Here is a 16,758-nt window from a genome sequence, read left to right as displayed (position 1 = left end):
ATAGCGTATAGCGTCGTTCTCGCCTCGGGCTCGACGCCTCCCGGGAAATTATTGACGTTTTCCGACGAACAAATTGCACTGTTGTTGCAAATCAACGTCCACACTACCGTTTTGCCAATACTTTTATCATATAGGTACCTATCAAGTATGTATTCGTTTAAGTTTATTTCTAAACCGAATACAGCCTATGGTGAATATTCAAAGTAGAGGAAAATTCTCTCATTAATTTATGTGTTCAGTCAAAGCTAACCAATTAAATATTTTGTGCAGACTTTGTGTAAGTAGCTTTTAATTTTAATAGGAGAGCAGCCATGTTTTAGGTACAATATCAAAAGCAAAGGCAATATCAAAGGCTCATTAAGCCCATATGTATGTGGTTGAACAAAATTTGGAGCATGTGTACCTGGTTACTATGTACCTCAATATATTAGGTAGAGATTTAAAAGCTAATTGATGTAACGATTTTCGGCTTTCGTGAAATAAAAATCACGTCATCGTGAGTAATAAGAAGAGGAGTATTATCTAACAGAGACTTGAAGCGCCTACTTGAGGTACTCATCGGCGCAGATAAGAGTGATAAATGTGCAAAACGTGGAAAGTATATTCGGACACATAGCCATTAAAATGACACGAAGTTTTTCAAACCTACTTTTAACTATTTCACATCCTGTTCCCGGGATAAAAATAACATTAAATCTTTTATTCATGTTGCTGGATTTAAATAACTGACAGTTCAGCTTAAAGGTAAATGTATTTTGGAACAGATAGCGAGCAGATTGGACCTTGTTTAAATAAGTAATGACTGTTATACATGAGTTAAATGTATGAGGTGCATCAGTAGACAGCGAGTGAGTCCGCATGAATGAGGCGGCTCGACGATGCGATCGATAGCGGCTAAGTGATGACCACGTCGACTTTCTGTCGGGTAAAGTAGCGGCAACCCGCTGCCTCCCAACTAAACTTGCTAATGTTATTGATACTGCCACTGTACATACGCCCTTTATTTCGGCGGTGTCTGAATCTTGAACATGCTGTTTGTTACGCAAATTAAAGACTCAAGCCCCTAAACGTCGTTGTTTATAAATTCTTGCAACTGCTAATGAACTTTACTGCACATAAACAATAAACTGTAGTTTCTGTAAATAGTTCTATTAGTGCCAAAAATGCAGTGTAACGTGAGAAATAGCTTAAACATACAGTGCTCTTAACCCCACTCTGAGCTACTTTAATAAATTGTAACTGTGTCGCGCAACATTGTTAAAATTAAGTTATGTGAGCACGGAGTTAGTGTATCTACGATGTTTGTGTGTTTTGGGCACATACTATTATAAGACTAACATCATTATGGTGTGAAGTCACGGAGACCGCATAATGTTGTGTAAGGGAGAGACAAAGTGGATCGTGATTCTTTTGTGACCGCTCGCTTTTGTCAACGTAGACATAGATTAATGCGACTTCAGACGAACTTTTCTAACAAAATATGATCCAAACTATCATTTTTACAGCAAAGAATATTCTTTAAACCGGATAGGTAATAAATTATGCGAACAGTGTCACAACAAAGGTATTGTTTTAAAACTAGCGCACCGTAGTTGCTGTAAGTTTTAATATTGTGTAAGAGGGAGTTCAAACTTTCAGTACTTTACCTAAAAATACTACATTATAGAAAGTAGGTTATCGCGATAAACTATTTTATTGTCATTTGACCTAAAAAGTTTACTGCAATCAGTGTAAAACAAAAATAAAGTATAATTATGTTTCCGTGAATATCGTTAAGTTTGCCTAGGTACTGGGGGAGTCGTAATTGTTAGGTGTAGCGGGCCTCCATTCCACTAACGAGTTAAATGAGTTAGCAATTTGCCGATGTATCTGCTTAATTGACTGCGATCATTAGTGCATCGCATGTCTTTTTGAGATTTAATCGTTGTGTAATGTAGTCACTATTCCGACTTAATTGTGGACACACTACTTTCTAAACTGCATTATCAAAGTCGTTTGTTGGAGTTGTTTACAAACTTTCTTGGTTCAGTAGAAAATGCTGAAGGTATATTATCTTTTTCAAACCATTAACTTTAATGTAGATATAAGTTACTACAGCGTGGTACCTACCAAGAAAATGTGCGAACATTTTCCGATATTTCATTTCAGCGAGCGATAAAAACTGCTAAGTTTACCTATGAAATATTACCTAGAGAGAACTTGTGGAATTATTCCAGAGAGTAGGCTATGTAGGTCTGTACTAGATCCGTCACGATGACATTGTGCTCAATGTTTCACTCTATCGGTGTACTCCTACTGACTTTTACTAGATCCCTTTTCCTTCATTAGAATACGACCCTCGTTACATTATAGTAGTTAAAACTTTCGTTTTCATAAATTCCCGCATAAAATATAATTTACGTACAGCTAGTGGAGCAGAATGTTTAAAAGGCCCAAAAACAAAGACGTCGAATTTTGAAGACAAAGATTTAACTTAAATATTTCCGAAGTAAATACTCGCTTTCATGAATAAAACATGGAGCGCAGATTAAAAGCGATAAAACTAGCGCCTGAAAAAGGTTCGTACTATTTGAAAATTAACTTTGGCGAGCGTATTTTGAAACGGTCTGGACATTGCATGAAATTGGATGGTTTAATTCGAGTTTCAACAGTTCATGTTACGATTGCGTCTGCTTCGTATTGCAGAACAATCCTCCTAACGAACTAATTAGTTCAAATAAATGGCAATTTGCCTGAGCTAGGCCGTTCGGACTAGTTTCCTGAAAAATTTCAACGGGAGCCCCCAATTGCGCGAGCCTCCGATGAATTTCCGACGGCCGGGTCCATATTTCCGGGAAATGACGAAGCGCTCACATGTGTGTGTAGGCCGTAACGGGGACCTTCGTGATTCGTTCAATATGTTTAGGATAAATGATGGCGATGAATATATCTCCTACCTGAAACTGTTATCAATACTAATGATGTTATGTCAACTTGCGCAGTTGTAGGCTTTAGTTTTATGATAGCGATTAATCCTCAAGATATGATTTATTTTCTGTTTTCCTTCATGTCACTGTGTGGCTTCCTGTTTCTTCAAGGTTAAATTACTAGGGATTAGATATTCACAAAGTAGTTGTAAGATCCAGTTGTGATTCTAAAACGAGACCAGTGTTGAATTTAAAGTTCTCAGCTTATTGAAATTCATTTAGTATCTTCTGGGACTCAAATAAATCACACAATCTCATCTCAAAACTAAAAGTGTTCAGTATAATTTTATGAACATGTTTGAAAGTATTTTCGCTAGTTATTAATATCAATAAGTTATTTGTCTTGAAAACTTCCACGAGCTCAGAGCTGTAAACATGTCAACACGCCACTTTTTATTCCGATAATAAAACGGGTATCATCTATTTTCACGTGGAAAGCTGTCCGACATTTAGATTATAAACATGTTACACAACAGATTTATTTCATCAGACACTCATTTTGCTACTGAAGTTTCTAGCTAAACTTTTGTCCAGTTCTGGCATTTAACATTCTGGCAACTAAATTCAACCAAGTAGTTTATTTGATTGTATGATAGCAGAGACGGTTAAATCATTTAAAGAGTCTGTGATCTATTTGCTTATTTTTACTGCGGTTAACAGACCACATGTTTTTCACAAATTGTGTCACAAACATTACGGGATGACGCCGGCGCCATAATGCCTCACGAGTTTCAAAACTGAAACTACCTCGTGTAAACTTAGTAGATAACGCGAGTATGGCGCCTATTACGCAGCACCGACCGGCTTCCTTTGACTTCGTCTTGAAGTAATTGCATTTATTTTGTGTGTTTAGTACCTATACGAGGGGAATGTTTGCGTTCATTCAATTTGCAGCGAGAAGCCCCTGAGGGCGGTAATCCCTGGCTTAGGCCTGTTGCGTCCTGCTTTTGATACTCCTCTGCGCACGACGCCGGCTCTCATCGAATTGTTTTTACTAATGTATGTCGGTTTGTGGGCTCCCAACCACTCTACCTTCTGATGGCTGGATTACTGACTTCATACGGTTATTGCTTTCAGACTGAGATACTGTTTGGGTTTACCTGTTGTGCCGCCAAAATTTCTGTTTAAAACCACCTGTAGGAAACCACCTGGTTACTAATCACAAGACTGTTTGGAAATGAGGCGTTCCAGATTACTATGAAAAACTATTAATCCAGCCATGTTGTGTCAAAAAAACTCCATTCTAAAAACAAATTGATTTCACATACCTCCCACCGTGGGAAGAATGGCAGCATTCAAAAAAGTACGATACATTTTCATAATGAGTGCGTGTAACTCCTCAGTTCAGCCCTCTGCGACCCAGAAACCGGGAGTTGCACTTTAATATAGCACGGCACTGAAGCGAATGCCGGATTTTCTATTCTCGGCCTTGTCTGTCAAGATTTATGTGTTGTGCCCCTTTAGGTTTTTGCAATATCCCGTGGTACACATCGCCGATTTGTTTTCTTTTCGACTCAACTTTACGTCTGTATTTTTAGTTCAAATGAGAGTGTTGAATTGGAGTTGATGAGAGCTGTTCTTTTATTGACGTCGAGTTCTTTGGTAACTGTCTGTTATTGCGCGATTTTTTGTTTCGATTTTGTTACGGCTATATACGAGGCTTCTGAACACTTTACGGATTTGTTTGTGTACAGCATTACTAAATGTATATATTATAACAATATACGAGTCCGAGTACAGTAGCGTAGACGTACGATACGATACCAGTAGATATTTTATACTCAACTGTAAACTGAAAATGAATAAACTTCCTCTGCCAACATGAAATACACGCGGTAAAATATCAGCTGGCTATCTATGTCAAGTTCATTCATAGTGAAAGTTGTCTGCTTTTCCAATAACTTATTTACAGGGTCGGGAATTACTATTTGTAAACAAGGTAGGTCACGGTTTCACTGAGACGGGACTGCATTCAGTCGACCCGACGCAATATATAAAATAGAGATGAATTTTCAAGGTTTTCCTAGAACTGGACTGTTTCACTGTTCGTTTATATGTGTGTGTTGATTCATGAAATGGCAAATAGTAAAAGTGAGTGTATGGTACCTACTACTATGTTACTATAACGTAAGTTGTACTTTCAATACACAGCTGATTCGGTGAGTTGACTTATTGATATTGGTTGGTTAGGTTATTCTTTTTATGCCTTTGATTAGGCGATTTTATAAGAACGTTTCATCACTCATCATTTCTTTTCCACAAATGATAGTGAAGATTTTCACGCGCGGGAGCGTTGTCGCGTCATTTTTCAAACAAACTGCCAGCAGGTAACGATGGAGCGTATCCGAACGGGATAAACGATAATCAAATTATCGTGAGCGATGTTTAACACTGACTTTATTGCCTGGGAAAGATTTCTGAACAAACATAATGCTTGACAGGGTTCATAGAAAATTTTGATTTATATTAATGAATACGAATTTATCCTTACTAATATTATAAATCGGAAAGTGAGTTTGTTTGTTTGTTTGTTCCGCTTTCACGCCGTAACTACTGAACCGATTGCTTTGAAATTTTGCAGACGTAAAGTTAGAAGTCCGGATTAAATAATAGGGTACTTTTTATCCCGAAAAAAATAGATATTCCCGAGGGAAAACAAAAATATTGTTTGCTTGATGGATGGATTGTAGATGGCGCTGTGTGTCGTTTAAAACAAGGTAATATATTGCAAACGAATATAAACATGTAAATTTAGAAGCTAAATGATACGATAATGAATCCCGGAAAATGAGGAATTCCCGAGGGATGATGTACAATTTGTTTAATCGTCTAAACTGTTTTTTTTTACATCTACTTATATATTGCAAACGAATATGAACATATAAATTCAGAAGCTAAATGATACGATAATGAATCCTCGAAAATGAGGAATTCCCGAGGGATGACGTACAATTTGTTTTATCGTCTTAACTGTTTTTTTTACATCTACTTATCCTGAAATAACTCTAATTCAACGAATTACTAATTGGTATAAGTATTAGCTAAGTTATTTAGTTCTTGAGGTATGCGATAGATGGCGCTGGGTGTTTTTAAAACGTGGTAACGATGTGTTTTTAAATACGTAAGAAGTGGAATGATAGCTTTTTAAAACGTGGTGACGTTGTTTTTTTTAAGATACGTAAGAAGTGCAATGATATATCGCGCTTTAACCTGTAGCTCATCGTATCCAGCGTTACATCGCGCTTCTTAGATTTTTCCGTGGGAATGAGAAGTTTTCTTATAGTTGTGATTTATACCGCAATATAACCGAATTCCACGCGGGCGAAGCCGCGGGCGGAAAGCTAGTTACTCTATAAATCTTGCTAGTCTGTTATGTAGGAAAGACCACTGACTAAAAATATTGTTATTTATGGAGTTTGTAAAACTTTAAAATAATGGGTCATGTAATGAAAAAAGTGTCAGTAAGTTAGACAGGCTAGGGTGCGACTAAGTATCGTCACTAATGGAAGCACGGGTGTTATTGCCATATTGGCTAGCGTACACTTCCAGCATAATTTACGCTCGTTTGTCTCCTTCAAAAAGTAAATTAATTGGAATACTTGAGCCGAACAGCTAGAGAATGAGTATGGTGAAGATGTTTTCATCTTAGAATATATGCTGAACTGAAAGTACGTAATTTACCAGAGGGCCGAGACGAGTTTATCGCAGACGGGGGTAATTTCTCTTAGAGCCGTTTGTACCAGAATTAAGTGGTTCCGAACGTGGTCGGGGCTTGTCTTATCCCGGATGTGTTGCTCGATACTACCTCTTGTATTCACGTACTTCGTAAGTGTGATCTATATCGCAGCTATTTGTATTAAGTGTTTGTGGACTCTTTGTGTTAGAAGGAACCCACGTACTTGCTTATACTTACCTATAGGAATTTTTCTTTAGTATATGAATCTTTTATTTACTTGTGGAATAGAAGTGGTAGGTCGCTGTATATGCTCTATGATCTTTGGTACACCAAAACTATCTATATTATAATCGGTTTTAGTTGGCTATAGGCATTTGAGTGAGTTTGTACATTTCCAGATTCTCCAACACAGAAATAAAAGTTATTTACTCTGTAGAGTTTTAAACATTTATCAGTATGTCAGTTCATTGAAAAATAACGTTTTTCCGCAGGCTATTAAACATTGCCGGACTCGTTAATAGATACCTGCCCACGGAAACAGCAGACATTACACAGATTAATGTCTTTCGCCGATAACTGTTTAGCGCTCGCTCTAAATGACAAAACATTGTATCGCGTGTTTTCCTAAATTTAACGGCCCTTTATTTCTAACTCGATAAATAGCTATTCGCGGTGAACTTAGCCCATTGGAGAAGTTCGTAAGGTATAATGTGTATTCGTCAAAAAGCGGACCGGAAGTCGTTGGCAGTTCCACAAAGGTCGAAAGTTGGCATTGAATCGCAAATAAGAGAGATATTCAACCAAACTAGAGCCAAATGTGGCTATAAATTTCTGAACGGGCGTCACTGCCCTATATTTATACAGATTGTAAACTTCGCCGTCGCTACAAATTGAAACTGTGTATTGGAAAAATGGATTTCTAATCACGTCTTTTCTTGCAGTCGTAAAAATGTTTGTGTATAGCTACACTTTCACCAACATACCTACTCCTGTGCATGGTTCACCAAATACACGCCAACGAACAATGACACCCCTTGTGCTTTCCTTGCAAAGCAAATAAATGTGACAACTTGGAATGACATTTAAATGAAACACTCACTGGTTGGAATTGACAAGCCAAGGGAAAAGTGACAACTTAATTTTGTAGAATCTTGACGAAGGGAGTTTCCTCTGAACAATTTAATAGGTTTTAAAGGTCTATTTGACAGTTGTCGAAATATTTTCTGGAAGGTTCGAAAGTCCGGTCGACATGATTATTCGGAATTTCGCAATTATCTATTGTTCTTTGTAGCATTTTAAAAATGTATTCGTTTTATAATTTCCATCACAATTTACAGTTTGATATTAATATCTTTGCACAAAGATGAATACATAGGAGTGGTCCTTTATTTTTGTGGATGAGTGGATTATAAGTACTTAATGATAATACAAAAACGAAACTCTGAAAATTGCGGTTAAAAACAGTTGCAACACGACTGCGGTAATGGACACGAGGTGCACAAATGTGCTATCATTATGTTGAAATATCCAGGATTTATTTAGATTTTTCATTGTGTCTACAAAGAGTTGAAATTAACATAAAAAGTGTTGGCAAAAAAAATGTGATAAATGGTTATAGGAGTTACTGCAAAGACTCGTAGCAGAAAATTAATTAGAGGCAAATTATCCAATTTCAAGAACCTACTTCATTTTGCGCGGAGCCAAAGGTCTAGCAGTTTGCAAAATGAGAAACATCAAATCTGACATCATGTAATTAGTTCACAAATAAACTATTGGGTATTTTGTTGTGACGCAAAATACTTGCGCTAATAGTTAATAAATTACAGCTTCATTCAGGTCAATTTAAAGGCGACCGTTTAATTAACAAAAATTTGAATAATAACACGAAGTTTTGCAATTTTGCCGTGCTCCACTGCGTTGCTGACATGTGAATACATGAATGCCTCTGTAAATCGTTTTTCTGTAAGCAGCAAAATTTTATGTTTCAGAAATAACATTGTTTAAGTACCTTAATAAGTTTGTCGTATGTTTCCAAGGTGTGTCGTGTAAACTTAAGTAAAGTGTGAAAATAGCCTTCAAACGTGCCTCATTTTAGTATCAAAATACTCATCTAATCACGGTAACCCAAGAGTTCTTGTCCGTGACCGAGGCGTGATTGTCAGCCATTCTATGAATATTCGTACTTATGAAATACAGCGGAATCACAATTTCTCACAAAGGATGGCCAGGCAAGCATAAAAGATCTTATTTGGGCGTGGAGCCCCTGGCCATAATCCACAGGGTGCGGGATGTAGGCCGCACTCAAGGGGCGCATTATCACGGCATTATGCTGATGCGTGGCTGGGTCCTCAGCGTCTCCGTGACGTCACAGTTATGCCGGATTTATGCCAATAATCGTCTTTCTGAAGCGCCTTTTATTAATGCTGCGTCTATGTTTTATACCGTCAACTTGCTTATTTATTATAGTGATTTACAACTTAAATGCCTCGTTAGTTAGGTTGTCCTTACTATGACTTTTATTTCTAGCTTATTTAATTTTATACAACATCCAAATCGTATTAAAAGGCATACGTATTGAAGTAACTTGAGTGTTGGTTTGAAGTGTTATACCTACTATAAATAAAGTATTTTTATTTCAGTATAGATACGAGATTTCATATTTGTTTTGCAACATGAAGGAAGAGGTTTTGGTAGTGATATGGTTGAAAATATGTATCTATTTTGCGGTCTAACTGACCACTATTTGTCTTCTTTCTACCCCTGAAACCTGAAGGTAAGAGTAGGTACAAAACGCTGAAATGTCTGGAGTCTAGATACACTATTTCAACAATAGCAGTAACTATGAAATGGCGATCGCTGGCATTTAGTGGCCTTTATAATTTTATTAAAATATTTAAGCACTCGCTCAATAGACCTGCACAATGACTTTCGTCTCGAAAGGGCATCGCTCCGACTGTGACTTTCTTTAAAGTTCATCTAACCTTTGTTATATATCAAAAATTATGTCTTCATCTTTTAAAAGTTTTAACTGTAAAGTGTCTCTTGTGTTTTTTTTGCGTTGGGGTTTAGGGGCCGTTCAGTTCTTCAAAAGAGCGAAAGTTATGTCTGGGGGAGCCTCTATCAGAGAGTCACGCGTCGTTGGCTTCGTCGCACTTTTGTTCAGTGACTCGCTTGACACTTAAGGAAACGAGCACTGAGGTCGCGCCCCATCTACTTTATATGACAGTGTTATTTTTGCTTCATGGCTTAGGTACATCCCTATGAACAAAATTAAATCTTAATGTAACATTTAGGTAACTGAAACCGAATTCGAAAGCAACTGGAGAGTTTTAAACATTGTTAGGATTAGGAGTTGTCACATGGATAAATTCTCACAGTTTTTAAAAAGTAACTCAAAGTAAAAAATAGAATCTAAGCAAGAATGGACGCGAGAGAGATGTTAAATGCGATACAAAAGTTTTGTCGGCAACTTAGCTGTTCCAAGTTAAAAGTGTTGTAAGCAGGGCCGTTATCCAATAAAGCTTTCACAACTTCCCTTTTTACGATTCATCTGGGACAAGGCAGTTATATGCCATAATCGTTACAGCCTCTCTGCCACTGTAAAACGTCATAAATGTCCCACCGGGCTGGTCTCGATTACAGTCAGGTGTTCTTACTGCGAACGTAACCAGATTAGTTAGAGATTTTGCATGGAATTGAAAGATGACCAATTTACATTACAGCAACTACGACATAGTTACTCCTTTATCAGTTGAAGTGTGTGTAATTTTTTTTTGAAAGTTATAAACTTTTATACGGTATTTTAGTGTTCTCTTAACCACTTTAAAAGTCGCAAATGGTAAGTTAAACGCATGAAGTAAATCTTCTAGTGGCGTACTCTAAAATTCTTTTGTTGTTAATAAAACTAGTATTCTCATAAAGTCCTATTAAATTGTAGCATAAAACTTGTAAGGTAAAGGAATTTCCCTTATTTCTCGGTTATGAATTCCGCTAGAGGATTTCTTTATTTACTTGCAATTGTTGTGAAATATACGTGTTAGTAGTACGGAAGAAAATGAAACTCTATTTTATGTGACTCTGGAGACATTTATATTTAATTTCGCAAAAAGTTTGCCTCTTTCAAGAGCTGGAAAACTTCTGTTTACAAAAGCTTGACATTAAATAGTCATGTATTTAATATTTATTGGGCAACAAGCCCTCAGTAAGTACAAGGTGGTAAAATGTTTCGAAGAATAATTCGAATATCTTTTTCGATCCAGAAGATTGTGATCTCAAAGGCGCCACTCGTTCTCGTCATCCAGTACCTATTTCGCCTAAGACCCTTTGAATATTTCTTCAGACGAGAATTTGTTTCCTTTTTAACTACTTTGAGTAATATTACAACGTTGATTCACAAAGCTTTTGTGTAACGTTGTCAAGTAACCTTTCAAAACCACTTTATCGCTTTAACAGGAGGCGTCGTGTTGTTGGTTCTATGATGTCGGGTTTGGACGTTTTAAGTAGTCTTATCGGATGGTTTTTGTTTGAAGTGCCATCGTTGGGGGTTATAATAGCAAGGTAAACCCGAAAATTGGTCCTGAGCTCATTATAATGCGCATGAACGCGACCTAAAACACAGCTGTGACAAGGTTGAACAAAATATACGGTTTGATGTAAGTTTTGATTTACGGAAGATTCAAACATTGATATGAAGTAAGTAAATATTATGAAGGATTTATTGTATACCTTATCTTCTGCAAATATCATTTTGTTCGCTCCTAAATTAAAAAAGTAGATTAATAAAGATAATATTTATTGATGCGAACAGAATTGTTAATGAATGTTACTTAATTCCATAAACGAAGGTACCAATTTGAATTAATAATCGGTTCAGACAAAGAAAACGAAATGAAGGGAAAAAATGGAAATTGCTTTTTTTCTTTTATCTACTGGCCTTAAGTAAAGGTCGCAAAATGTGCCTATGGCACTTGACTTTTTCTGAGTTTATAAGGAACGGTATGTATGCGGTGCTCTCTTTGTATTTTTAATAACTCGACGTACCTACGTTGGTGTTTGTATAACCTCATATTATTTCTAGTAATGAAATTTTGACAATATTTTTCATGAATAAAGCGCATGGATAAAACAGCCCCTTTTGCCGATACAAAATGAGGGACATATCCAAAACAAACAATATTTAGTAAAAAGCTTAACGTGATAAGATATTTAACGATGTCATTAATATTTGATATCAGTTAGCGAGTAACCGTCACGAATAAAGGCTTAAAACAACTTTCTCCGGGATGATTTTATGAGCGTTGCGTGTTAGTTTAGGGTTACTGTAGAAGTTGATGGTACCTGCGTAATTGCTGCGGTACTCCGCCGATATTTACCGACCACGTTTAAGAGCACTGAATATTGCATTCGCTACCTTCTGCTTCAGGAGCCACGAACGTGAACTGAAACTGTGTACCTGCCGTACTTTATTACTTTTCCACTATTCATGGCGCAAATACCTACTGAAACTGTTTTAAAATGTAACGTTCAGGAGGTGGGTGTTATGAACACAAACGGGTACTGCAAGTGGAAAATATTATCTTTGAAATTGCTTTGGCGCAAGGTTTATTGAATCAGAAAGCCCCTGTGCTCTTTCAAGAATAGAGGGTACTGATACGGTTTATGTAGGTACCTGTTAAATGTTTTATCTACCAGTGTGAAATTGTTACATCTCCCGAGCTATGTTAACCGCTATCAAAGTACCACGTTAGATTTTCTTCTAAACTTGAAATTGAATAGCCCCAGTCGCACAAATTGAGGTGAATGTTTTCATTAATTTTCTCGCAGAGTTGGGAATAGCCTACATTATCACACTCGCCATAAAAGAGCATATTAATAATACGGCATCATGCTCGTACGTCAGCGTCGGGGTCGGAATAAACAGTCGCTTAGCTGCCGTTCGTTCACCGACGCAGTGTGTACACAACTGTATTTAATAACAACTATCCAGCGAACCACTACCGCATCGTTTGTGTCAAAACATATCGTAAATATTTACTTTAATAGTCGTTAAGTATGTACTACAACATTTATAGCCGCATCAGTTTCCGATTATTTTTATCTATACGGCACACGGTTTCGCAAATTCGGATGAACGGTCGATATTTGCTTATTAAAGTTTAAACTTAACTGAAATTGGCACGGAATGTATTTTTATCATCTGCTCTGTCATCCTTAATGACCCCAATATGTATTCTGATTTACTTTTTCTGTGTTTAGGTAATAAGATTACTTAAGTGTAAGATGGGTAATTCTAGTCGTTGAAAAGATTAGTAAGATTAAGTAAACCCTGAAAGAAACTGAGTTTTTACCTCCATTGTGGAACAAAATGAAGATTCCAGAATAGCTTAGAAGCTACGCCGATATTATCAAACGTATTATTAGGTCGAGAATTGGGCCATGTGATTTCAATTCGTACTCTAAATAAAATATTACACACGAAATTGGCTTTGGCAGCCGCATGTTCGTTGAAACGCGCTCATGATTTTGTGTGTAACCTTCCATTGATTATGCAAATAAATCTTAATTGCCTGTTTCGGCGCTTGTAATAAAACAAACAGAAGCTTATCCTTGAGAGTTGGATGAAAAGCTGCTCCACCTAATTATGTCGATGGATCCGCAAATAGCTAATAGTTGTGATTGTGAGCCATTTCAGCAAACAATGGCTGAGCAAGAACAGCATTAGGACAACTATCCATTAGCTTGGAAGTATAGGAGTGGCCGGCGAAGGTCACAGTCGACACCTGTTATTTATTAGATTTGTTTCGATCCCGGATAATCTCGTTACAGCTGACCCACTGCGCGCGCCCTTGGCAAACCCAATGAACGAACGACATTTTTCGGTTAGTGAAAAATGTTCACGGGAGGGCCATTACAATTTTGATGGCGCTATTAATGGTAAGTAATTACATGAGCGTTCATCTGTAACGCCTCGGGAGCTTTGATATTATGTCATTCTGCCTATATAAAATCGAGAAAGAGGGGTTATCAATGTTGAACTGAAATCGGAGTCTTAAATAATTCCTTATTTAAGCCATATCATATTAAAAACCATAATACTATAGTGAAGTCCGTCAGTCAGAAATTAATTGGTATCTAAAGCAAATCATTAAGGAATTTAACGGTATGATAAGGGTAGATTGAATTACAATGGCATTCATGATTGATGACATTTGCGATATCAATTTGAATTGAATACAATGTCCACGGCTTGGGTTTCGAGAGGATATTGAAATCGTTCATGTGAATTGCTAAAGCCATTATTCAACGGGCGTATAACTGTATGTTTTGAACTCCGCTGTGTATTCGCATAAGGTAAGTATTGCGGTCGGACGGTTTGCACCCTCGTCTTTAAAGCAACCGAAAATTTTAACGAACGAGGCGTCGAACGATGATGTGTGGAGTGCCCTCTCGGAGCCCATTCGACGTGACCACCAGTTCATGAAAAAGTAATATGTATGACATTTACTGAAGTCTGCGCATTTACTACACTGAACGTGTATAATGCACATTGCACACAGTTTGTTACTCTGGCGATGACATCTGAGGCGCGTGTTATACTCGCTGACGCGCACACACTCTACAAGGTTTACAACTCTACCGATCGGATGTTTTGTCAAAACACGACCCACGTTACGAAACACTCACAAAATTAGGTTTTAGTGGCATATAAATAATTTATACATCGTAAAAGTGACCCAATAAAAAGTGGAATAAAGAAAAGTGATTTATTTCCAAGTTACACCGATTTTATCAAGTAAGTGAGCGGGCCCATTCGGGAATTTGATACTGTTATAGTCTCGCATTACCCTTATCTTTTGCATGCACGTGTTTGTTATTATATGTATTACGTTCGTTATTTTTGCATTATTTAATCAGATATATCTCAATCACTGACGTATCATCTCTCACAAGAATTCCAAGATCATAAAATGTAATATTTTGTAATAATATAAGTAGTTCAATAGTAAATGATGAAAAGCCGATAATAAAACAAGTCTTCACTTTCTGTTTTTCGGCGTTCATTTCTAAGCAACTTGCTAAGCAATTTTAAGACAAAATCAGTAAGCTGCGATCAAATCACAGCATTCAAAAGACTATAATAGAAAATAACACGTTTTATTGTAGCACGGTAAGCCTCGAAATTGATCGGCTCCCGTAAGCTGAAGGGCAGAGGGACAGGGGCGGCCATTGTTTGCATCTTTTGTTTGTTGGCATGCTGGAACCGGTAATAACGTTCAAGCATTAAAATTCGGGTCAGGTTGTTGACACAAATTTATGAAGGCTGTTAGAAAAGGGTAGCTATAATTCTACGCATTATCCGCGACACGTTTAGTAAAGAATCTGAAAAACGAAATAGAATAATGAACATAATATATCTTGCATATTTGAGATTAGAATACCTAATGTACTTATTGAGCACGAACTCTTTCCATACGAAGCTTACGACTGAGTGCTCACATACGAGTAATCCAATCTGAATGTTCAGAAAAAGCTGTACAAACATACTTACTATTTGAATAAATCGTACCGCTAAGATAGATTCATTATTCAGGAATAATTCGCGTCCCTGTCACCGGGGACAATGGGAGGGTCCCGACCCGAGTGAAATGTAGCAGTAAAACTTTAAATTAAGGAGCCAATCGCGAACGGACATAAATCCACTTTTTGTCGCAGTGATTCAAGGCCCACCTTATGCGAACTATTTCTTAACATTTAACTGTGCATGTCCATTCATTCGAATATATATGGAGGCCCCTTAAATACACAATAGAGATATTGAAGAGATTTATAGGTCACGCAAGCCTTGATTAAAACCCTCTGAATGGTAGTATGCGAGGGTGGGTTTAATCCCACCGCTTTCCATTTGTATATTTTACGTTATTAAATTAATATTTGAATTTACACATTTCCTCAGCTTTCTAAAGCTCTCGGGATTTTTAAGCTTAAACCACTTGACATATTTGCGAATGTAAATATTAATGTACCAGCGTGTAATCTACGGATGGTTTATGGTACATAGCTGAGTAATTTGACGCCTCAAGTTTAATTGTTGTGTTTGCCTAACTTAAACACATTAGCGAGTTGATTGTATACCTAAGTTTAAGTTTATTGTCGGTGAGGGGTGGCGTCATTATTAAAGGACTTAGCTTTAATTAAATAGCTAAGAAACTATTTCAGTAAAATGGCACCAAGCAAACGTAAACTATCCCGAAAGTTGTCCAATTTTCACGAAAATTTATGTGAAAGCACATAAATTCGAAGTTAATAAAATGAAAGAACGATTTAATTTGAATTTTATAATAGCTTCGTCATATTGCCTCTGTTAAAATTATACAGTTCATATTTTGGTTTATTACGCAATTCTCCCTTTTCCACTTTGAAATATAGTACCTATATTTAAAGGCTTGTTCTCTTAGCGGTATATCTATGCGTATTACATTTAACAGAAAGTGTACCGTAACACTTACCCCTAGTCACTCATATTTTCTTCTGCACCAATGTCTTTGATCTATTTAACTTAATGATAAGCTGTAAAAATTCGTGGCGTCCTTATGGCGCAGTGACTGACCTGCGGCCCTCGCCTCCTTGCAGGCGAGCACCATGCTGTGCCGCACGTCGGGGTTGTCATCGGCGATGGTCTCGCCGACGGCCACGAACCGCTCGACGGCGCAGCACACGGCCGCCCCGACGCGTTGCACGGCAGCCCCGCCGGACGCCTCGCCGCGTGACGCCACCAGACTGCTGATCTGTGACAATAGGGCATTATCATTCATATGTTATTTGTTGAACAATAAAAAACACAATTTATTGCATCGTGTAATATGGCCAAATATGACAACCTAATTTTAAGATTTCCTCGCAAGTGAGATTGAATCTCTTTTTTCTCAAGAAAATTTTCCCCGTATTCTCGTTTCATCCAATTTGTATTCTCGACGTCCGACGTCGATGCTATAAGATTAGCTACTTGATTAAACTACGCTTTAAATTGGAAAATCAATAGAGTTATCGGCAGTATATTGTTCATTTGATAGCCTGGCATTGGGAAAATGCCTTGCAGAAAATAAACAAGTACCTACG

At 37.3% G+C, this 16,758-nt stretch overlaps 1 protein-coding gene across 2 annotated transcripts in view; it reads right to left on the bottom strand.

The window, feature by feature from the left end:
• The window catches only part of LOC124645685 (alpha-catulin), a 70,447-nt gene that overhangs the window by 45,230 nt on the left and 8,459 nt on the right, over nucleotides 1-16,758 (bottom strand). For both annotated transcript variants that reach the window (XM_047185544.1, XM_047185537.1), the window contains exon 2: nucleotides 16,250-16,427. In XM_047185544.1, the coding sequence (XP_047041500.1) occupies nucleotides 16,250-16,427 (178 nt within the window). The remainder of the gene's footprint in view (nucleotides 1-16,249; nucleotides 16,428-16,758) is intronic.

Source organism: Helicoverpa zea, chromosome 1 (genome assembly GCF_022581195.2).
Source record: "Helicoverpa zea isolate HzStark_Cry1AcR chromosome 1, ilHelZeax1.1, whole genome shotgun sequence".
Lineage (NCBI taxonomy): Eukaryota > Metazoa > Arthropoda > Insecta > Lepidoptera > Noctuidae > Helicoverpa > Helicoverpa zea.
Note: the sequence above shows the minus strand (reverse complement) of the source record. Positions and strands in the feature narration are given on the sequence as shown.